At 51.4% G+C, this 23,676-nt stretch overlaps 2 protein-coding genes across 8 annotated transcripts in view; one reads left to right on the plus strand and one right to left on the minus strand.

Annotated features, from left to right (window-relative positions):
* The first annotated feature begins 896 nt into the window (after positions 1 to 896).
* LOC128111919 (nuclear cap-binding protein subunit 2) overlaps positions 897 to 23,676 on the plus strand; it is a 30,845-nt gene continuing 8,065 nt past the window's right edge. Inside the window, exons 1-4 of one of the 7 annotated variants that reach the window (XM_052740470.1) lie at positions 897 to 3,408; positions 5,386 to 5,625; positions 16,183 to 16,383; positions 18,217 to 20,047. In XM_052740470.1, coding sequence (XP_052596430.1) covers positions 16,266 to 16,383; positions 18,217 to 19,772 — 1,674 coding nt within the window. In that variant the 5' untranslated portion in view covers positions 897 to 3,408; positions 5,386 to 5,625; positions 16,183 to 16,265 and the 3' untranslated portion in view covers positions 19,773 to 20,047. Of the gene's footprint in view, positions 3,409 to 5,385; positions 5,626 to 8,883; positions 10,811 to 16,179; positions 16,384 to 18,216; positions 20,048 to 21,994; positions 22,191 to 23,676 lie in introns of those variants that run through there. The other 6 variants (XM_052740469.1, XM_052740468.1, XM_052740471.1 and 3 more) reach the window with 6 other exon arrangements.
* On the minus strand, positions 14,298 to 21,879 carry Ncbp2as2 (NCBP2 antisense 2 (head to head)). The gene is made up of 2 exons (XM_052740475.1): positions 21,203 to 21,879; positions 14,298 to 14,913 (listed from the first exon to the last, which is right to left on the minus strand). The coding sequence occupies exon 1, from the start codon at positions 21,877 to 21,879 to the stop codon at positions 21,580 to 21,582; it is 300 nt and encodes a 99-aa protein (XP_052596435.1). The 3' UTR covers positions 14,298 to 14,913; positions 21,203 to 21,579.

A 23,676-nucleotide genomic window follows, 5' to 3' on the forward strand; every position in this document is an offset into this window, starting at 1 on the left:
AAGGGCACACACACAAACACCCTCCCCCCACATATATACACACCTATTTTAAGGGATAAGGGTGTGGCTAAATGATAGAGTACTTGCCTAGCAGACACAGAGCCCAACACCAAACCCAGCATGATCCAGAGAGAGGAGAGAGGCAGGAAGTGAGCCAAGCATGGTGCTGAATGCCAGTAAACCCATACTCCGGTGGAGGTAAGGAGAATCATGAGTTCAAGACCATCCTGGGCTAGGTGAGACCCTAGAGAGACAATCAGACAGACGGATGGATAGAGATAGAGAGACGGAGAAAGAGAAAGATAACATGAGTGAACAGAGACTCAAAGCCAAGCCATAGGTTGCCATGGACTTTAAAAGAAGTAGTGTAACTGCTTTGCAAAATAATTGGACAGCTTCCTGTAGCTGCAGAGAAGGGCTAGCTTCGTCAGGTCTGCTGGTACGGCGAGCCTGTAATTAGAATTACGGGGAGTATTTGGGAGGCTGTAGGAGGCTAACCAGGTTAAGGTCAGCCTGAGCTACAGAGCGAATTTAAGTTCGGCCTGGACAGCTCAGTGATACCCGGTCTCGTAATAAAAAGTTAAAGGGGTGGAGGTGGGGCTTGCTAATAGCTCAGTGACAGAGTGTCTACGCATGTGCAGTGCCCACCTTTAACCTCCAACGCTGCAACAGAAAACAAATCCCCCCCCCCTCCATGAGCCAGCCCACCCACTGCTAGGTACTTTCCCCAAAGAAATGAAAACAGGTGTGCATACAATGAGGTTTTTTTTTTTTTTTTTTTTTTTGGTTTTTTTTTTTTTTGGTTTTTCGAGACAGGCTTTCTCTGTGTAGCTTTGCGCCTTTTTCCTGGAACTCACTTGGTAGCCCAGGCTGGCCTCGAACTCACAGAGATCCGCCTGGCTCTGCCTCCCGAGTGCTGGGATTAAAGGCGTGCGCCACCACCGCCCGGCCCTACAATGAGTTTTTAAGACATATGAAAGTCATTCTTATTCACAGTATCCCCGGCTGGAAACAGCCCAAATATCTCACTTAGGGACTCGGAGAGGGTGCCTCAACACCGGCCTGGAGTGTTTAAATGGTTAAGAGTGTGAGGTGTCTCCATGCAGAGGAAAACCCCGGTAACAAAGGAGACATCATAGAGACACTCTCCAGCAAGGCCTAGAGATGGTATGTTGCCTCGGAGGTCATTTTGAGTCCAGCGCTGACTCCTTCCCGAGCAAAGGTTGATCATCTTTGATGGTTTCCAGCTCTGCCTCTCCCGGCTTCAATGTGATCCAGGCATCTAACCTACACTGCCCGCTTCCTAGGAACCCCACTCAAGCCTGCTTGCTTTAACTAAACAAACCAATTAGAAGTTGCCTTGGGGTGTCTTCTTGGCTCTGGTCAAGGCCTACCTGTCCGTCTCCTGGTTGAGGACAGTGAAGGGGAAGGGTCCAGCGCCCCCTGCCTTCCCTGGGGTCTATAAAACACCACCCATATTCAGTGTGAACAAATTTGCCAGTGTGAACAAATTTCCTGTGATGGGGACGTGTGGTCATAGGTCGTACACCTAGGCAGCTGGCTGCCCTCCACTGTCCTGTGTAAACATTAAGTCCGAGTCCGGGGCGCTACGAGGCCAAGGCCAGGGATGTGACCCTGTCCAGTGACAGACCTCAACCCAGAGTCAGAAGAGAAGACAGTCGTCTGTTGTGTTCAGCCACTGGGGTGGATTTCAAAGCTATTGTGCTCTGTGAAAAGAGCCAGGCACGAACATCCCTGGCTGACCGCTTCTGTTTAGAGGACATTCTGGGAACGACAGGGGACAGTAATAGAAATCAGAGCAGTGGATGTCTGGAGCAGTGGAAGAAGTCAAAAGGCTGGAAAGAGGACAAGAGGAAGCTTTGCGAGGGGATGAAAACGTGTTTCTTGAATTGGGCCATTTGTCAAAAGCCTCAGGTCTCAGACAATATGAACAATGTCTGGCATTTATTGTATGTAAATAATATCTCGATACAGTAGTTCTTTAGTTTCCTTTGCTTTTTGCCTATTTGTTTGATTGTTTTTTTTTTTTTTTTTGGTTTTTCGAGACAGATTGATTGATTTTTAATGTGAACACTGTTGTGGATCACGAAAGGAGCACAGGCAGGTCACTGTCCAGACCTTACAAAATCAGGATTTGGAAGAGTGGAGCCAACCTCTCCCTACCAGCTTAGTTACTCGAGAGGCTTAGAGAAGCATCGTGCCGCCAGGGGGCAGCATCACAGCCTGGCGAGCCACACGCCCCTCCAGCTGTAGGCGGGGATTGGAGGGACCCCCGGAAGCTACAGGAAGCTACCGGATCCCGAGTGGTGCATAGATCTGCGGAGGGGGGCTGTGACGGGGCGGTGACGCGTCCCTGCGTGGTGGGCACCGCATCGCGTGGCTCCGCTCTGCGCACGGCTCTTCTCGCATAGGGCTCCGATGCTAGTCGCCCCGAAGCTCCCCCCGCCCCGCCCCGCCCCGCAACGCAGGCGGGGCCGAGACTCCTGCGACCCTTTTCTCTCCAGCCGGCGGTTGGGCAAGTAGCACGTCCCCGCCTGCACCATGCACAAAGGGACAGCACGGTCCCGTGTCCGCATGGAAGGCGCTGCCTCCGGCAATTGCCCGGAGTGCTCAGCATCCTGAGAGAACTGAACCAGCTGCGTGCGGAAGGGCCAGTTACTAGTCCCATTCCCTTAGGCGATCGCCGCGCCTGGCACAGGAAACTCCGCGGCGTTCATCTTAGTTTGGTTTGGTTTTAGTGAGATTTGTTTTTGTTGGGGGCTAAAGAGGAGCCCAGGGCCCCATACATGCTAGGCTAGCTCTCTACCCCAACCCCACCCCACCCAGCACAAGGTGATTGTTTCGAACGACCAAAGAAGTGTGGCCGAAAAGCTGGTGTGGTGGCGCATGCCTGTAATCCAGCTCTGGGGAGGGTGAGCAGGAGGATGGCGAGTTCGAGACCACCGAGACCCTGTCTCAAAACAAGCCAAACAGAATGTACGGCGAGAAACGCTCTGGCGTAACCATGCTAGCACTAAAAAAGGAAGCTTATCGGGCACAGGTTGACGAGGAGGGGCTGCTGATAGAACGCACTCACAGCACAGGCAAAGTGGGATCAGTCCCTCAGGAGTTCCCACCGCGACCACTGCAGACTGCGGGACTGGGGGTGGGGGCACGCACAATTGTCCCCATCCTTCGCCGCCCCGCCTAGCGAGTTCTGCCTGATCTCTTGGCCTAATTCCCTGGTGGAAGTCCAGAGCCGGCTGTGGAGAGGGAAGGCCATCGCCCCACCCCGCCCCGCGGTCCTCTGTCCCGCAGGCGCAGGGCCTTAGGGCCTCGGGTGCAGGCCCTCGCTCCGGGTGACCCTGGTAGCCAGCGCGGCAGGTGCAGCCCCGAGGCAGCGCGTGGGTGAGTCAGTCCCGGCCTGGGAAGAGTGGCTGGGGACGGGATGAGGGCGCAATGGGGCAGGCAACCGGGTCCACCCTGATCTTTGCTCGCAGCCCACAGACCAGCAGGGGAACCAGCAAGCTCACCGGCAGCTTTCCCCCCAAAGGGCTCTGCAAGCTGTGAGAGCACTGACCAGCCAGGAACCTAGGGGACAACAGGGGACTCATGATGACATTTTCCTGGAAAGGGAGGCTCGGGGTACTTTCCATTTTAGAGCACTGGCTTAGGGCCCAGAGAGGCCTAGCTAGGTATGTGTCCTCTCCTGTTACTAGACTTGTCTGGGGAGCCGGGGTTCCTGGGTGGTTTCACAGCCATACTGAGTCTCAGCGTCCCCACTTATATATAACACAGCAGCAAGGTCTCTGTGGAACTGAAACTTAAATACGCTGCCAAGTGTGGAGAAAGACGTCTGTGTGCACCGAGAGATTTCCCCTAATTTTAGCGAGGAAAATCAAGCCAAGCCTGCTTTTCCCGCTGAGAGAATGGGACCCAGGAGTCCCTTGGGGGGAAGGACAAGGGAAAGGGGGAGCCCTGTAGGCCAGCGCCAAGCTTTCCTCGTGGTGGTCATGGAGGTCTTTGAAACACAGTCATCATGGCAGGGACCGTTGCTGCTTTCGGTGAAGAGGACATCCTTCCCCTGTCCTCAAATGTCACGCATCTCTTCCAGACACCTTTACCTCAAACCATTGAGAAGCACTGTCAAGATGGTCAGGGCCTTGAATTTTCCTAGTACAAAGTGGAGTTCCCATTTTATGGTCTGGAGCTGCGAGGGTGTGGATAGTTAAATGGTATGCCCAGTCGATGGGGCCACCTGGCTCTCTTCCACTCTCCTGATGTGTTTAACGCAGACTGACTGTTGTGCTCCATGTCAAAGAACAAACCGTCCCTTCTGGCAACCTAAAGAAGGCGGCTTTAGAGGCAGAGCCCCCTGCAGAGCTCAGTGCAGCCTCAGGGTCAAGTTGAGGGTGAATGAAATGTCAGCCAACAGGAACATGGACTTAGGAGAGTCATTCTCCTTCTGTGCCTGACATGGATAGATCCTGGAGACTGAGCGAGTTCTTAGCCTTGAAGGAACAGGAGCACTGGGTGATCGCGCTGGGGCCCTTCTCCCACGGTGTTAAAAATTCCTCCAAACGCTGGATCCAGGAGGATCCATCCTAAGGACCTCCGCCCCTCCCATTAGCAAGAACCCAGCAGCTATGTCAGGAAGATTCAGTGTGAAGGGAGGGACTTTCCTTGAACCGAGCCACACACAATTGCAGCCCCCAGAGCCGGTACGGTGCTGCACACACATTGGGCGTCAGAGAAACACCAGGTACCAGGAAGCGGACCCAGGTCTCTGACTCGGCGGGCAGTCTCTTGCTTCATCCCTTCTCCGGTCCCACAAATGGTGACCTCTTCCTCCCCCGCTCCCCACCCACCCCCACCCAGTGCCCGGCACTGTGGTTCTCGCTTGCTGTACCCCTGCCACCAACATGGTCTCTCCCTGCTGCCTGCCTCGCACCTTGACGCGCCGGTAGTCCCCATCTTCTTGATCATCGCGCCCACTCTCACGCCCCACAGTCTCATCTCCACGTCCCGGGAGCGCTCTCTTTAACGCAGCATGTCCCCTGCTCTCTGGGAGACTCACAGCCAGGGGGCTTCGGGAGACGGGAGACGCAGGATCTGGACCCGAGCTCGGGGCAGGTGTTTTGTGTTCAGTTGCGTGAACCAGCAGACTAACCCGGGTTGGGTGAGATTTGCCAGCGCCCCCCCCCCCGCCCCCGCGTTGACTCCGCCCCTAGGGTGTCTGCGGGAGACACCAAGCCCGCTTCTGTAACCTGGTGTCCACCTGGGGAGCCGCTGGGGGTGTGCTCCGGGTCTCGAGATTCTGGCACCTGTGGTCAGTGCCCCCCATCTGGCCACCTCCTCCTGGGGACCTCCTGTTATTCTTGACAGATGTCCTCAGTGGGTCCACCTGAACTGGACTCTGGACTCGGTTGAAGCCCAGAGGATCCTAACCTCGGAGGAATCTCAGCCCAGTAGGGCAAAGAAATGACCAGGCGATTGGCAAAAGCAGGATTCCGCATCGGGAGCTTTGCAAGCCGGCTAACAGAGTTGAAACAAAACGGATCCGAAACCAACTGCTTGTTACCCCTGCCTTATTTTATCTTTTTTTCTTTTCTCCACAATGCTAAGGTAGGCACTCATTCACAGCCGAGATATAAATTGGGGTTTTGAGACTGAATGCTGTTTTACCACCAGCAAGTGACAGGATAGGGACTTGAACCCCAAGCTGCCGACGCCACAGCTGCTTTTATGCTCCATGTTATCAGTATAACGAGCAACGGCAGCAGCAGTAAGCAAAAAAGCTTTGCGAAATGTCTCAGTAGAGAAGCTGTAAAAAAAAAAAAAATAGTGTGGCTGGAGCACCAATTCCACCTAAAAGAGCTCTCCAGGAAGCAATCTAGGCTGTGGACTGAGCCCAACCCCTGAGCTTCCCACAGGGGTCCCATAGAGATCTGGTCTCTAGCTGCAGTTGGAAGGAGGGCACTGCCAGGAGAGAGGCAGCAGAAAGTGAGGGCAAAGAGGTGGACAGTGTCTGCTTCGACTCCTCTCAACCTCTTTCTCCTTACACAAGCCTGTGTGCCATGCAGTGAAGGAGAAGGCTGAGTCCAGCTCCAGGCGACCCACAGCAGGGCTTCAGCCACCCAAAGCCCTGCATAGCCATCTCCAGGGCTGAGGAGTGCCGGGCTACGTGTACAAGGACATAGCACACCTGGATTCAGACAGCGGCAGTGGGATGAAGAACCACGTTAGATGAATCATTAAAGCAACATTGGTACGGCGGAGTGAGGGGTGAAGAAGGGAAGGAGCCCGCGTTGACTCGCTTGGGGAAGATGAGGCTCTGTTGAGCTGGCTGTGCTCAAGGGAAGTCCAGAAAGCTGCAGGCTGAGTGCCAGGGCCTGTGGAGTCAGCCAGATGTGGCCCAAGTCCTGGTTTCACCACTTTAACGGTTCTGTTGGAGCTCAGGCCAAAAGACCGTGGTTTCTCTATAAGGAATAACGCGGCTGCAGAGAGGGCTCAGTGGTTGAGGACACTTGTGTCTGTTGCTCTTGCAGAGGACCCTGGGGGCTCTAAGTTGGATCCCAGTAGATCATAGGCCTTGGGGAATCCCAGCCCAGCAGGGCAAAGAAAGGAGGAGACAACTGCCGAAGTACAGTGACACCCGGTGGTGGCTCACAGCTCTCCATTAACTCCAGCTGCGGGAGATCCTGCGCTCTTTTCTAGCCTCCACTGGCACTGCATGCATGCACATGGTGCACACTCTTTTCTGGCCTCCATGGGCACTGCATGCTCATGGTGCATAGACACATGCAAGCAAAACCCCCATACATGGTTTTTTTTTTTTTTTTTTTTGGTTTTTTTCGAGACAGGGTTTCTCTGTGTAGCTTTGCGCCTTTTCCTGGAACTCACTTGGTAGCCCAGGCTGGCCTCGAACTCACAGAGATCCGCCTGGCTCTGCCTCCCGAGTGCTGGGATTAAAGGCGTGCGCCACCACCGCCCGGCTCATACATGGTTTTTAAAGGGGGAGGGGATGATAACAGGGTTAAACGATGTGAGAATAAACTGAAATAGTGAGCAGGGGGCATGGTGGCATGTGCCTGTATTCCCGGCTAGCTGGAGAGCTGAAGCAGGAGTTGCAAGCCCAGCCTGGACAGTATAGGGAAACACCATCTTCTAAAACAAACATAAAAGAGATCATTTTTAAGACCGTGGTTTGGGGATAGAGGGGTGCCTCAGCAGTTAAGAGCACTGGCTGCTCTTCCAGAGGACCTGGGTGTAATTCCCAGCAACCACATGGCAGCTCACAATTGTCTGTAACTCCGGTTCAGGGAGATCCTACGCCCTCGTCTGGCCTCGAAGGGCATTACATGTTCATGGTGCATAGACACACATGCGGGAAAACGCCAATATATGTAAAGTTAAAACAAAGCTAAAAATTGTGTGTCTTAGTTAGGGTTTCTATTGCTGTGATGAAACACCATAACCAAAAACCAAATTGGGAAGGAAAGGGTTTATTCATCTTACATTTCCACATTGCTGTTCATTACCAAAGGAAGTCAAAACAGGAACTCAAGCAGGGCCAGAACCTAGAGGCAGGGGCTGATAGAGGCCATGGAGGGGTGCTATTTACTGACTTGTTTCACATGGCTTGCTCAAACTGCTTTCTTATAGAACCCAGGACCACCAGCCCAGGGATGGCACCACCCACCATGGGCTGGGCCCTCCCCCATTGATCACTAATTGGGAAAATGCCTTACAGCTGGATCTCAGGGAGGCATTTCCTCAACGGAGGCTCCTTTCTCCCCGATGACTCTAGCTTGGGCCAAGCTGACAGCTTACCCATTGTGGTTATACCTATGTGAATATTCTAAAAGCCATTTTACGTGGGTGATTTCGTATGGTATATTAACTACATCCCAATGAAGCTATTTTAAAAAGGAGATGGTCTTGCTGGGCAAGGTAGCACACGCCTTTAATCCCAGCACTCGGGAGGCAGAGGCAGGAGGACCTCTGTGAGTTTCGAGGCCAGCCTGGTCTACAGAGCGAGTTCCAGGCCAGTCAGGGCTGTATAGTGAGACCCCGCCAAAACAAAACAACAAAAGGGGTAGCCGGGTGGAGACAGCCTCCGGCACAGGCTCTTTTCCACGAGGTCTGGTCTGCACAGGATGGCGAAACTGGTTCAGCCACCTTGCCACCAGCAGAGGATCCTTAGATGCAGCGGCAGATCCTGGCAGTACAGCGTGACTCTGAGTTCTCATTGCTGATACTGTTTACCAGCAACGACGTACTTCAGTTATAAAGGAGGTGAATGTGGGGGACTGCCACTTACATGAGATGACCAAGCTCTTGGCTGCATCTCCTGAAATAACTCCTAGAATACCACAGAGCCGGGGGAGCCACGTTCCCTGTCTCCTACAGGAGAGGGTGGACTTAGCGGACCTCCACGGGCACCATTACAGTCAAGACTACAGTGCTTTCTTTGGGCTCAAAGATCACAAAGTCACTGGCAAACCGTCAGAGCTGCCTCCGTCCCCACAGCCAGCTGCCGATGACCGTGAACTGTCCCTTCAGAACAGTCCCCTGACACCAGGAACAGGAAGGATGGTCCTAGAGGGAAGGGATGGTCCTCACTTGACCTCTGTTTCCCAGATGTCTCTCAGCTACTGTCCAGCATCATTGTATTTTGCTTCTGTCTCAGATGTGTTTGAAATTTGTTTTTCCATCTGTCTGATACAGACCCTTTAGAATCAGCCAAAGGTCTACTTTTTTGTTTCTTGTTTGTTTGGTTGGTTGGTTTTTTTTTTTTTTTTTTTTTTTTTTGGGTTTTTTTTGAGACAGGGTTTCTCTGTGTAGCTTTGCGCCTTTCCTGAATCTCGCTCTGTAGACCAGGCTGGCCTCGAACTCACAAAGATCCGCCTGGCTCTGCCTCCCGAGTGCTGGGATTAAAGGCGTGCGTCACTACCGCCCGGCTTGTTTTTGTTTTTTGAGACAGGGTTTCTCTGTGTAGTTTTGGAGCCTTTCCTGGATCTCACTCTGTAGACCAGGCTGGCCTCGAACTCACAGAGATCCGTCTGGCTCGGCCTCCCCAGTGCTGGGATTAAAGGTGTGCGTAACCACCGCCCGGCCAAAGGTCTGCATTTGATGATCTTCGAGTTTCTGTTTCTTTGAAAATCTTGTTTCACCCTCATTCTTTGTATTTGTTTTGTTCAGTTTTTTTTTTTTTTTTTTTTTTTTTTTTTTGAGACACTGTAACCCAGGCTGGCCCTGGCCTTTGAACTCCTGATCCTCCTGCCTCTGCCCTCTGCCTCCACAGTCTGCTTCACTGGCTGCCCTTCCAGAGGACCTGAGTTTACTTCCCAGCACTCACATTGGGCAGCTCATAACTGCCTGTAACTCCAGCTCAAGGGTCCAACGCCCCCTTCTGGACTCTGCCAGCCCCTGCACAGACATCCATATGTGCACATTATTAAATTATGAAAATAAATCTTCTTAAACAGGGCTTAGCAGAGACAGCTCTTTTTTTAATAGTTAGGGGTATGGGAGACAGAATGGACCTGCCACCTACAGCCTAGAGAGATAAAGATTTGGAGCATGTGAATCAACAACAGAAGTTTAAAAGTCATCAAGAGCTGATGCACGCCTGCCTTGACTCCAACACTCAGAAGGCTGAGGCAGGAAGATCAGGAGTTCAAGGCTAGCCTAGGCAACACAGTGACTTCAACGACAGTTTGAGCTACATAATAGGGCCTTGTCTCCCTATTAAGAAGAGGGGATAGAAAGATGACCCAGCAGTTGAGAGCACTGGCTGTTCTTCCAGAGGACCTGAGTTCAATTCCCAGCACCCACATGGCAGCTCATAACTGTCTGTAACTCCAGTTCCAGGGGACCCGACACCCACGGCAAAATACCAATGCACATAAAATTAAAAACAACAACAAAGACAAAGACAGAGCCATCAGTTCCCTCCGTGAACTTCAGCTTTAGCTCTGCCACAGAACTGCATCCAGTCCGACTTCCCAGTGGCCTGTCCTACAGATCCAGACGTGTCCAGCCAGTCCCTTTTAATGAGGTCCCTCACAATGAGTCTGAAGGTACATTCACTATTGTGGTTCTCTGATGTAGGGCAGATCTGGGGACAGTGGAGCTGGAAGAACAGAACTCTGCGGTTCTGGGGTTAAACCTGGGGTCTTGTGCCTGCTAGGCAAGTGTCCTCTCATCAAGCTACACCCCAAGCCCTTAAAAAACCATTTGGTTGGAGACAGGGTCTTCATAAGTTGCCCAGGGTTACCCAGAACTTATTGTGTAGACGAGGCTGGCTTCAAATATACAATCCTCCTGCCTCAGCCTTCCAAGTACCTGGAATGACAGGTGTGAGCTACCAAGCCCTGCAGAGGGGCAGAAACTTAAGGGTGAGTTCTCTGAATGGGCTGTGGGATTTGGGGGAAGGGCTCTCTTGGCTGAGTAGGTTTAAAAGCCATAATGACCGTGGTGGCTGTTCTTGTTGTCAACTTGACTATATCTGAAATGAACTACAATCCAGAAATGGAGGGCACATTTATGATCCGGACTTTGAGGCTGGAAGGCCACACCCTCTGCTGGAAGCCTATGTAAGGACAATGGAAGAAGGAAGGGTTCACTCTTCTCCTGCTTGCCCTCACCTTGTCAGCACATCCATTCCTTCACTGGCATTGGAGCCGACTTCTTCGGGATTCCAGCATAAACAGAAGACCAGCTGAGACACCCAGCCTCGTGGGACTGAGCAACTACTGGATTCTTAGACTTTCCATTCACAGCTAGCCATTGTTGAACTTAGCCTGTAAGTCATCCCAATAAATTCCCCTATATATATAATATGCATATATATATTATATATATATATATATGTTTTTGAACTTTCAGTTCACAGCTAGCCATTGTTGGACTCAGCCAGGAAGTCATTCCAATTATGTGTGTGTGTGTGTGTTTTGTGTGTGTGTATATATATATATATATATATATATATACACACACACACACATATAATGGAGACTATGGGGGTCCTGCCCCTTGACAGTCCTCTCCCAGGGTCCAGGAAGAATCTGCAACCAGCTGATAATCTAATCTTTGATGATATGAAATGAATCTATGTACACGAAACCCCTTAGTCCATACACTATTATTCTGTGATGGTTCTCTCTCTACACAGCCTCTGTTCTGCTCTCGTGTCTAGCTCCTTTCTTTCCTGATTTCTCTCCACATTTATCTGCTGTCTCCTCTAAGTTCTATCTTAATTCTCTCATCTTAATTTTACCTCATCTAGGTTCTCATCCATCTAGTTCTTTCCCATCTTAGCTCCTCTCCTCATCTCCTTCTCTCTCATCTTGTTCTTCCCCATCTGGCTCTTCCTCATCTTCCATCTCATTCCTCTAGTCCTCTCTTCTAGCCCTTCAATCTAGTTCTTCCCATCTAGTCCATTCCTCACCAGTTCTTACCCATCTAGTTCTTCCATTCTCTTTCCTCCCCTCCGTCTGGTCCTCAAGTTTTCTCGCCAAAATCCTCCTCTAAGTCTCCTTTTCCCTCTCAGTTCTCCCCAAGTCTCTGAGGTATTCCGTTGTAAACCCAAGCGATAGCACTCCTCCCGCTCCGGCCAGGTCCCCAGGCTTGAATTCCTACAGGGTCATAAAGGCAGTAAGAACTGTCCTCAGACAGTGGCCGTCAGGCTTTCTTTTACAACCCAAAAAGGAAGTGGTAAAAGGAGGAGGTCAACTGAGAGCTAATATTGGTTGGTATATCAAAAGGGGGAGCTATGTGCTCAGTCTACATTCCTAGAAGTGGTTAGGTAAGAAGTTAGGAGGCTATACTGTTAGTAAGGCTGTATAAGAAAGGAGGTTCTCGCCGGGCGGTGGTGGCGCACGCCTTTAATCCCAGCACTTGGGAGGCAGAGGCAGGCGGATCTTTGTGAGTTCGAGGCCAGCCTGGTCTAGAGAGCGAGATCCAGGAAAGGCGCAAAGCTGCACAGAGAAACCCTGTCTCGAAAAAACTAAAAAAAAAAAAAAAAAAAGAAAAGAAAGGAGGTTCTCACCTTAAATTGCACAAGAAATAAAGCTAGCTGCCTGACCGAGGAGACAGGCGTGTTTCCATAAGGGTGTTACCTTAGTTCAGGAGATGCTTGATAGGTATTTTAGATAAATACACTGTTAGGAGTTCTTGGAAGCAAGCATAGCATACAAGAAAACCATTGTAGGAACCAGCTAATATATACACAAAAGCTAAAATATCACCAAGACTTCTTAAGCCATGGCTTGACCTTTGGAAAAGTCCTTGACCTTTCCAAGTAGTAGTTTTTGTGATAGTAGCTGGAGTCCATTACATTTTCTTGCGGCTTGCAGCATACGTCCACACATACACACACACACACACACACACACACACACACACACACACACACACACACACATATATATATATATATATATATATATATATATATATATAGAGAGAGAGAGAGAGAGAGAGAGAGAGAGAGAGAGATTCATTCTATAAGTTCTGTGACTCCAGAGAACCCTGACTAATATAATAATGACTATAACCCAGCACTCCAGAGGACAAGGCAGGAAGACTATGAGTTCAAGGCCAGGCCAGCCTGAATTACATATCAAGACCCTACCTGTCTTAAGGTTTCCTTGCTGTGAAGAGACACCATCACCAGAGCGGAGGTGTGTAGCCAGATGGAACCACACAGCAAGTTTCAGGACAGCCAGGGATGCATAGTGAGACCCTGTCTCAAAAAAAAAAAAAATCCCAAAGCCGGTATAATCAGAGGAAAGTACCAGCAAAGGCAGCTCACGACCATCTCTGTCTTTCATTTCCCTCAGTTTCCAATGTTTGGGATCCCATTCCTCTACAGTTGATGTTCATCACATTCACAGCAGGCCCCCTCAGATGTTCACAGTAGACCCTCAGATGTTCACAGTAGACCCTCAGATGATGTTCACAGTAGACCCCCCGATGATGTTCACAGTAGACCCTCAGATGATGTTCACAGCAGACCCTCAGATGTTCACAGTAGACCCTCAGATGTTCACAGTAGACCCTCAGATGTTCACAGCAGACCCTCAGATGTTCACAGTAGACCCCCAGATGTTCACAGTAGACCCTCAGATGTTCACAGTAGACCCCCAGATGTTCACAGTAGACCCTCAGATGTTCACAGTAGACCCTCAGATGTTCACAGTAGACCCTCAGATGTTCACAGTAGACCCTCAGATGTTCACAGCAGACCCTCAGATGATGTTCACAGTAGACCCTCAGATGTTCACAGCAGACCCTCAGATGTTCACAGCAGACCCTCAGATGTTCACAGCAGGCCCCCTCAAGGCTGGGGATTCAGTTTGACAAGGTTTGGGCGCTAGTCTCCAGCTGTCTCATCCTTCCAGTTACAATAGACAGAGGCGTGGAAACTTGCAGGCTATTTTCTGACTTGTTGAGATTGAAGCCTCTGGTTGTCCGTGGTCCTCCTCTTCCTCTTTCTCCTGCTCTTCTCTTGTGAAAGGGCACTAAAAAAGCTTAGAGCCCAGTGTGGGGGTGCACAAATCCCAGCACTTGGAAGGCAGAGGCAGGCAGATCTCTGAGTTTGAGGCCAGCCTGGTCTACAGAGCAAGTTCCATGACAGCCAAAAACGACACAGAGCTGGTGAAGATGTAATTGAACGAGGGGGCCATGTTCCAGCCCCAGTAAGCAGCAGAACTTGGCAGCTTCGGCCATATTATTCTGGCTTTAGAGTTAAGGATAGAAGAAACAGACTGTGGAATTTCTCTCCACGCCTAAGGAAAGCCACTGAGGCCAGGCATGTGTCAGGGTTGTCCCTGAATGGAGGCCTAGAGAGGCCATTTCATGAAGCTGTGAAGTCGAAGCCTGGACTGCCTTGGAGAACCCAAGATGTCAGAGATGCCAGAGTCGTGGGATACCTGATGAGGAGAGCTGTTAACAGGGAGTGGAGCCAGCCCAAGAGAAAGAGTGTGTTGCAGTCAACAAAGCCGAATGGAGTTGGAGATCTGAAGAGTGTTTCAACATTCCTTTAATTCCTTTAATTCCACTTGGGAGGCAGAATCAGAGGCATCTCTGTGAGTTCGAGGCCAGCCTGGTCTACAGAGTGAGTTTCAGCACAGCCAGGGCTGGCTATACAGGGAGACCCTGTCTCAAAAAAAAAAAAAAAAGGAGGAGGAGGAAGAAGACAAATCTAGTCTTTCCCCGATTCCTCTGTTGGCTTGATGTCTTAATTAGGGTTTCTATTTCTGTGATAAAAATCATGATCAAAAAGCAAGTTGGGAAGGAAAAGGTTTATTTGGTTTACACCTTCATATCACTGTTCATCACTGAAGGAAGTTGGGACAGGAACTCAAACAGGGCAGGATCCCGGAGGCAGGAGCTGACGCAGAGGCCGTGGAGGGGTGCTGCTTACTGGCCTGTTTTCCCTGACCCACTCATCCCACCCAGGACCAATGGTCCAGGGATGAGGGCTGGGTCCTCCCCCACTGATGACTAAATGAGAAAATGCCTTACAGCTGGCTCTCAAGGAGACATTTCCTCAGCCCCGAGGCTCCCTCCTCTCTGATGACTCCAGCTTGGGTCACGTTGACACACAAAACGACCCAGTACACTTGGATTGTGGGTATGGAGAGATGCCCCCCTCCCAAATGCCCTCTAATCCCAACATCGGCAGCCTCAGTTCTGAAGAACTCATACGGGGGCCCAGAGCTGGAGCAGTCAGGGTTTACTTCAGCGGGCGAGAAGGAAGAACGGAGGTGTACTCTCGAGTGGAAGGCAGACCCAGCCCGGAATCCACAGCAAAGCGCGGCCTCCAGTGCTGAGACTTGCAAGTCTTTATATACCGTGGCTCCTCCCATTGTCCATCTCTGAGGCTGTCTTGGGGACTGCTTCCTGGAAGAGGTGGAGATTTTCTTAGAAACCATCCTTTCCCACAATTCAGTCTGACACAATTAAAGGAATACGTATACAGGTACAACAAGCCATAAAGTTGAGAAGCTGACTATGGAACAGGCAAGGGTTCTTGCAGAATATACATATGTAAAGTTAACTATCCCAAAAGCTTAGAATTTACTAGGGAAAGGACAGTGATGTTTTGTACCTGCTCCTGGAGGTGGGGTTCTTCCTGGGGGTGGCACTTTCTGGGATCCTTCCAGAGCCTGCTGGGTAGAGCCTTGCCCTTCCTACCTGGTCTGTCTCATACAAGCCCTCTTATTCATCTTCCTCAGTTTACCAACCTTGCCATTTTAACCCTTTCATTTTCTTTTTAAAATTTATTTATTATGGATGCAGTGTTCTGCCTGCGTGTATGTCTGAACGCCACGAGAGGGCACCAGATTTCATTACAGATGATTGTGAGCCGCCATATGGTTGCTGGGAATTGAACACAGGGCCTCTGGAAGAGCTGCCGGTGCTCTTAACCTCTGAACCATCTCTCCAGGCCCTAATTTTCATTTTCTTAAAAATTTATATATTTTATTATTTTATGTGTATGAATGTTTTGCCTGCATGTGTACCATGTGCATGCCCATGGTGGAGGGCAGAAGTTGTTGAAACTGAGTGGTGGTGGTGCCTGCCTTTAATCCCAGCACTCAGGAGGCAGAGGCAGGTGGATCTCTGTGAGTTCGAGGCCAGCCTGGTCTACAGAGTGAGTTCCAGGACAGTCAGGGCTACACAGAGAAACCCTGTCTTGAAAAACACAAAACAAAACCAAAAACAACCAAAAAGAGGTCGTTGGACCCTCTGAGACTGGAGTTATAGGTGATTATAAGCTACCATGTGAGTGCTGAGAACCCAATCTGGGCCCCCCCCCCCCCCAGGAACAAGTACTTCTAACCATCCCTAACATTCATTTTCTTTGTAATGTGGTTTTTGTTCTGGTTTCTCACCTGAGCTTTCAACGTCTGCCTGAGTGCTGGGATTACTGGGTGCACTACCATGTCTGACTTCGTTTTTCCATTTTGTTTTGTTTGAGACAGTATTTCCCATGTATCCCAGGCTGACCTGGAATTTGAAATCCTTCTGTGTCAACCTGTCAACCTCTCCCATGCTGGGGTTACAGATGTGTACTAATCACATCTTATCATTATCATTTTTACGTTGACGTCTTCAGATTGTGGTATAGTCTCCGTTACAGTAACTACCGAATGTCATTCTCAGCAGATGTAGATCTCCAGAGTGGCACCCGTGACAGCCGTGAAGTCATTCCAGGCTGTCAGCCCTGTGTTTGACAATCTGATGTGAAGATGGCAGCCAGGGTGATCTGGGTTAGCCTCGGCCTGCTTCGAGTCTTGTGGTGTCTCCTTCCCCAGACTGGCTACATACACCCAGATGAGTTCTTCCAGTCCCCCGAGGTCATGGCAGGTAAAACCCCCATGTCCTGCTAATGTGATTGGGGCATCGGTCCCTATGTGGTGGGGAAGGACACGCACGTGGGGATGAATGAACAGGCAGAGTTGCAGCCTCTCTGGGATTAGAACTGGAAGTGGGGAATGGGCATTTTCCTCACCTTCTGGAGAATGGTTATGAAATACGAGCCTCTTCCATGTTTTCCTGCTTGGGCCAACAAGTCCTTCAGAATGATGGTTCTGCTGGACTTGTCAGCGGACTGACTTCAGAGCTGGGCTCTCCCAGTGGCTAGGGAAGCTTGCCTGACTTGGGAAAGTTGTAAAGCTGTTCGTGTAGGCTCAGGAGGAAGGGTCTCCTCCCTTAAGACCATGTTTAGTAGTTACACACAAATGCTTTTTCTTTTCTTTTTTTCTTCTTTATGTATTTTTTTATTTTATTTTAGGTATGAGTGCTCTGTCTGCATGTATGCCTGTAGGCCAGAAGAGGGCATCAGAGCTCATTACAGATGGCTGTGAGCCACCATGTGGGTGCTGGGATTTGAACTCAGGTCCTCTGGAAGGGCAGTCAGTGCTCTTAACTGCTAAGTCCTCTCTCCAGCCCTTCTTTTCTTTTTTAAGACATGGTCTATGAAGCCCTGGCTGTACTGGAGCTCACTATGGCCTCAAACTCAACAAAGGTCCTCCTACACAAGGTCTCCTGCAGCCCAGGCTGGCTTTGAACTGCCTATGACCATGAACCCCTGATTCTCTGGCTCCCACTTCTAGAGTGCTGTGATCATGCCACCATGCCTGGTTTACGCTGTACTTGGGATTGAGTCCAGGATTTTGTGCACAATGGGCAGGCAGGTTTTTGTTGTTGTTTTTTGAGACAGGGCCTTACACTGTAGCTCAGGCTTGCCCTTAAAACTCACGGCACTGTTCCTAGTAAGGCTTCTGGGAGTCACCACACACACCTGACCCTGTTCGACACTTCTATCCCACTGGTCAGAATGTATCACATGCCCACGTGAGCTAAAGAAACAGCTGAGAAAGTCTTTATATCCGGCCATGTGCCCAGCTAAGAGACTAAAGGAGAAAGTTCAAAGACACTTGGCTTGGCTTGTTTTTCTTGCCCTTTTGAGATAACATCTGTCTAGACAGCTAAGGCTGGCCGCAAACTCACTGTGTAGTCCAGGAAGGCCTCAAACTTGTAGCAGTCCTGACTCAGCCCCCAAATGTTACAGGTGTGCACTAGCACACTCGGCTTGAGAACAAGAATCATGGCATGGGGGACCTAACTCTGCCACAGGGCTCAACAGGTAGATTTGAACCGTGAGTTGGAAAGTTCAGGCTACTTTCCTGTATTTTTCAGATGAGTCTCCTCTCTCACATGGCAGAGGCTAGTCACAAACTCACTAATAACCTTAAACTTTTGATCCTCCTGCCTCTGCCTCTCACGCACTGGAATTCCAGGCACATGCCACCTGGCTTCCAAGCTCATTCCTGTCGGCAGAATTTTATTCACTTCACTTATGGAACCCTAAGTGTTTCCAGAGGTCATCCACACTGTCGCCGGCAGCCCCTTCGTCCTTAAACCAGCTGGGACACATAAAACCCTTTTCCCGCTGTGTGTCTCTGCCTGTCTTCTCTGCACGCAGGTGAAGGCTCTCTGCTGTTAAAGGGCTAGGAGGAGAGGACAGGCCACCCGAGACTCCCACGAAGTAGCTTTACCCAAGCATGAGTAAAACCCACCCTGTGCAGTCCCAGGGGTTGTCCACTAGGGGGCCGTGCAATCCTGGTGCCAGGCCAGAACGCTTCCCAGCACAAGCCTAAGCTTGGAACTGGCTCACCCCCGCCTCTCTCTCTGCAGAGGACATCCTGGGTGTGCAGGCTTCACGGCCCTGGGAGTTTTACCCCAGCAGCTCCTGCCGCACCGTGGTCTTCCCACTGTTGACCTCTGGCTCTACCTTCTGGTTGCTCAGGCTCTGGGAAGAGCTGGGGCTCTGGCCTGGTCTGGTGAGTGGCTACATGCTGCTGGTGGGGCCCCGACTCCTCCTCACTATCCTCTCCTTTGCCCTGGACTGGGCTGTGTACTATCTGGCCCCACTGTGGGGGGCAGATCGCTGGAATGCCATGTGCCTGCTGTCGGGGTCCTACGTCACCCTGGTTTTCTACACAAGGACCTTCTCCAACACCATCGAGGGACTGCTCTTCACCTGGCTGCTGGTGCTGGTGTCCCCTTATGTGGCATGGAGTCCCAAATCAAAGAAGCCTACCCCAGGTCCATGGTGGCACAGCTGCCTTCTTGGCGCTATCGTGGCGGCTGGCTTCTTCAATCGGCCAACCTTTCTAGCCTTTACTCTGGCTCCCCTCTCTCTCTGGGGCATTCACAGGGCCTTGGAACCTGGCGTCAAGGCCCTGATCCAGGAGGCCCTGGTGCTCCTGCCAGGGGCTGCTCTTGCTGCAATGCTGTTTATCACTACGGACAGCTGGTACTTCTCCAGCCTCTCGACATCCGGTAGCCTTGTCCTCACACCTGTCAACTTCTTGTCCTACAACCTGGATCCCCAAAACCTTGCAAGGCACGGCACGCATGCACGGCTCACTCACCTGGCGGTCAATGGCTTCCTGCTCTTTGGGGTACTGCATGCTCAGGCCCTTCAGGCTGCATGGCAGCATCTCCACAGCTGCCTCCGTGTGCTCCCGCAGATGGGCTTCTTGGGGGTGCTGGGTGCATGGTCTAGCTCCAAGTCTTATCTCCTCCTCCTCTACTTCACACCCCTGCTCCTGCTATCTGCCTTCAGCCACCAAGAGGCCAGATTCCTGATTCCCCTCATAGTCCCGCTAGTCCTGCTTTGCAGTCCACAAACCCACCCTATACCCTGGAAGGGGACCCTGGTCCTCTTCAATGCTCTAGGGGCTCTCGTCTTTGGCTGCCTGCATCAGGGAGGTTTGGTACCTGGCCTGAAATACTTGGAGCACATAGTCCACGCGCCTGTCCTGCCAGGCACGACCACCCGCTACACACTTCTCTTCGCTCACACTTACATGCCTCCCCGGCACCTCCTACACCTCTCCGGCCTGGGATCGCCTGTGGAGGTGGTGGACATGGGTGGCGCTGAGGACTGGGTCCTGTGCCAAGCCTTGAACGACTTCAGCAGACAACCAGCCTGCCAAATGGCTGGTGGGCCACAGCTCTGCCGACTCTTTGTGGTAACTCCCGGGACCAACAGGCATGCTCTGGAGAAGTGCAGTTTTCCTCTCAAGAATGAGACCCTCTTGTTTCCCCACTTGACCCTGGAGGACCCTCCAGCCCTGTCCTCTCTGCTCAGCCGGGCTTGGAGGAACCACCTCAGTCTTCATGTCATAGAGCTGGAGGGGAGGCCTGCTGTGACACAGGAGCCACGGCTCAGGAGCCAGCCATAGAACGGTGCCACGCGACCTTCTACACGGGCTGCTGGGCTGGGACACTGCAACAGGACTCCCCCTGCTGTCTCTCCCGGGCACAGCCGCGGGTGTTCCTCCAGGTGAGCCCACATTCCTTTCCCTTAGACACCAAAGACCTGACCAGTCACGGTCCCAATGCCAAGGTCCCCAAAGAAACCTAGCATACCCACTGGCACATGTCTCTCTCCATGCTGTCACTTCCAATAGCTGTGTCATGTTTCAAATACAGAGTAGCACCTGCTTATCAAAGACAATGAACTGCTGATGACATCCCCGAGTGGCCTCTCCCACCTCCCACAATGCCTGACTTCTTGCTACCATGACAATCTTTTGATTTCCAATCTGGCTTTCTAAACAAAGGCAGTGTGAAGTAGGGACAGCAGGTGGCTCCCATTCAGCTCTAGTCCCCGGTCTGTGACACACAAACTGTAATCTTAAGGAAGTCCCTTCCACTCAGTCAACCTACCACCCAATCTTACAACAGATCGGAGGGTCCTGAGGTCAGTGTCAGCCCTGGAGCCTGTAGCGCAGGTCCCCTAGTCTGATAAACACATTTCTACAAGGGTCTGTAACTAGGAAACCGTAGTTCTGTCTTATTTCATGGCACCTTGGAGTCTGTGGACTCAGTGTTTGGGTATAAGCAAAACAAGCCATTCTAGAAAATACCTCCCTAGCCTCTTCTGCTCCTTTGAGGGCAGTGGAGGGATTTTTCCAGCCATTCTCTCAAAGACTGGGTAATGTAGCTCAGTGGTGGAGTTCCTGTTCAGCATGCTCAAGGCTGTAGGAACTACCCCCGGCACCAAGAAAAAAAAAAAATCACGCTCCTACAATGAAGAACCCAGATGTCCTCCCTTCTTAGTGCTGTTGTGAGGCCTTCTCAGCCTGCCCCAGTGGGAACTGGGAACACAGACGGCTCAGAATCTGGTACTCAGTTTAAAAGCTTTTCCAATAGCTGCAAGCCTTCTAGATGCTAAGGTTAACTGAGGGGCTCAAATAGAGGTCTAGAAACTGAGTTAGGAGTCTCACAATGACAAGGCAGGTTACATGCATGGGTTCCCTAATCACAGTTGAGTTAGCTACCATAGCGAGTACCCCAGACAGACCCTCAAAATAGAGAAGGGGAAACCAAGCATCATGTGCCACCGTATCAGAGGCTTTAGCGCTCAGTAGTGGTGGAAAAGCAGCCCCTGAGTAGGGTAAATCCTGCAAAGAGTAGGGACTGATCAAGAACACAGACCTGGGAGTCCCATGCCAGGGCTCACCTCACTGCAAGACTTTGGGCCTCCATTTCCTCACACGAATGGGGTTTTAAGTCATAAACCACACAGAATGCAACAGCAAATATCAACACAGACGCTTAACGTGTTAACTATTATTAGCAAGATCCTACAGACTTATCACCAGCTTACATATTTAATCAGATTTTGGCAACTTTAGGGTTGTCATTCCATCCACCATCTTCCCTGGTATTCTCCTGAACCAGTGCGGATGCAGCAGCATTTATTCAGCTTCAGTCCCGCTTGTAGAAGGCAGGCGTTCTTTCTGGTTGTTTATCCATGGCTCTCAGTCATGCTATGTTCTGGTCTAGACTCCCCTCTGAGTCCTGCCTAGTCACAGGACCAGCACGCACAGGTCCACTTGACCTTAGGCATCTGCATGTTGACAATCCGAGTCAGGATTCGAAGCCGTGCATCGTGCCCGAGATAACTCATGAACACTGGGGTCGGTGTAGGTCACTGAAGGGAGGAGGGGACGTGACTTCGGCCCGGGAGAGTCCAGTCTGTGCTTACGCGTTGGCGCCCGGGCCCTTCTGATGACCTGGGGGTGGTCCTGGACGGTCCCGGAGGCGGCGGCGGAGTTCCTGGGTGAAGGTGTCCTTGAACCGCACGACGCGGCGACCCAAGGAGCCCGGGGGCTGATCCGCGAGGGCTCGCAGACGGCGGGCCGCGTCGTGGCCGCGCAGTTGCAGCTGCAGCAGCGCGAAGGCCGTGAGTTGCGCCGCCCGCCGGATGGGCCGCGACTCGGAAAGCCGCTCCACCAGCTGCGGGTTGTGCAGCAGGGCAGCCAGCAACCGCCGGAAAACCATCGTCCTCCGAGCTCCCCGGAACCCGGGGCCCGCCGCACTCGCCTTCCCACCGGCCACGCCGGACGACGGACACGCCGACGCCGCATGATGACGACACGGCCGCCCCAGGATTGGCCCCGACCACGTCCGCTTACAGCAGCAGGCCGCACACGCTTCCGTTTCCGCCGCCGCCGCCGCTGCCGCCGCCTGGTCGTTTCCAGCCGTGGCCGCGTCGTGGTTCGTGTCTCTGCACCATGTCCGGTGGCCTCCTGAAGGCGCTGCACAGCGACTCCTACGTGGAGCTCAGCGAGTACCGGGACCAGCACTTCCGGGTGAGGCGGGCCGGGCCACGAGAGGGGCAAGCCTTGGGCTCGAATGCTGAGAAACGGCTTGCACCTGCCTTACTGGGTCTTCCTGTTTTCTTGGGGTCCTAGCAGTGTTTGGAGATCACTGAGGCCACTTTATCTCCTAGGGAACTTGAGACCTGTTTTTACATTCTCTTGATGCCGCTGCTGGTACCAGCACCAAGGCAGGCAGGTCTGGGTAGTAGGGTGGCTGTTTGATGGGCTTGTTTGTCCTGCTTGGGGAAAGTGACTGTCATGAAGAGGAGGTATCCCTGCGGCGGCTGAGTAGACGCTATAGCAGTTTTTGTTTTTATAATCAGCCAGACCCTGCCGATTGGCACTGCAGTCCTTCCTTAGTGTTGTAAGTCAGTCCTACAAAGTTGGCAGTAGGGAGACTCCCCAGTTGAGTCTCGTTTTTACTGTCTGACAGGCATCAGAATGGACAAGCCACACGAGTCACATTAAGGTGGTCTGGATGGCAAAATCCAGTGCAGCCATTGGCTACGCAGAGAAACCCCGTCTCGAAAAACAAACAAAAACAAAAAGAAACTCAGCCAGCCTAATTTGAAAACGTATGCTGTGCGTCTGGTATGAGTTTCACTTCTACCGCTTTTTACAGTTCTCATTACTTTGAACAGTTCCGCATCAGTCACTTAACCCATTTTGAATTTAAAGCATCATGCAAGGTTAAAACCAGGAGAGGAATCATTCATTTCTTCTGTCAAAAGCCTGTAGCTCTCTTCGAACAGTAACAATTTCTGTCGTGTGCTTTTTCTAGTGTCTTCTGAATGCAATGTCAGTGCTGTATTGAGTGTGAAATTAAGTTACACTGATGCTGTAGACTCTTTGGATTTTACTTGTATCTGAGAAAAGAGCAGCAGTACAAAGTAAATCTGCTAGCCAGGTGTGGTGGTGGACAGCTGTAGTCCTAGGTGTTCTGGAGACTGAGGCAGAAAGATCACAAGTTTGAGACCAGCCTGCACATGTAAAAAGCAAATGGTGAAGGGATTGTTTTCTGTAACGGCTCATCTAAAGCTCTAAAACCTTGTGTTCATTTGGTTTGGTGATTTTGTTGTTTGGTTTTTGAGACAGGGTTTCTCTGTGTAACCGCCCTGGCTGCCCTGGAACTCCCTCTGTAGACCCAGCTGGCCTCGAACTCACAGAGATCTGCCTGTCTCAGCCTCACAAATGCTGGGATTAAAGGCGTGCGCCACCACCGCCCGGCTGTTTGTTTGAACACACAGTGACTATGGTTCCACAGACTTCACCTGTTCAGTCCCAGAGTGGTCTTAAGGCAATGTGGCAGTAGGGATAAGACCAGAATTTTACTTGTTTTGTGTTTTGAGGCAAGGTCTTACTATATAGCCTTGGCTGACCTGGAACTAAACTAGGCTGGCTTTGAACTCATCAGAGGCCCACCTGCTTCTGCCTCCCAAGTGCTGGGATTAAGAGTATACCACCATGCTCAGCCCAA

The sequence above is a fragment of the Peromyscus californicus genome, unplaced genomic scaffold (genome assembly GCF_007827085.1).
Source record: "Peromyscus californicus insignis strain IS unplaced genomic scaffold, ASM782708v3 Scaffold_16__1_contigs__length_79575227, whole genome shotgun sequence".
Taxonomy (NCBI): Eukaryota; Metazoa; Chordata; class Mammalia; order Rodentia; family Cricetidae; genus Peromyscus; species Peromyscus californicus.

Coding starts and splice junctions, on each gene's coding strand:
- Ncbp2as2 (XM_052740475.1), bottom strand. CDS start 21,879: ATGGTTTTCCGGCGGTTGCTGGCTGCCCTGCTGCACAACCCGCAGCTG.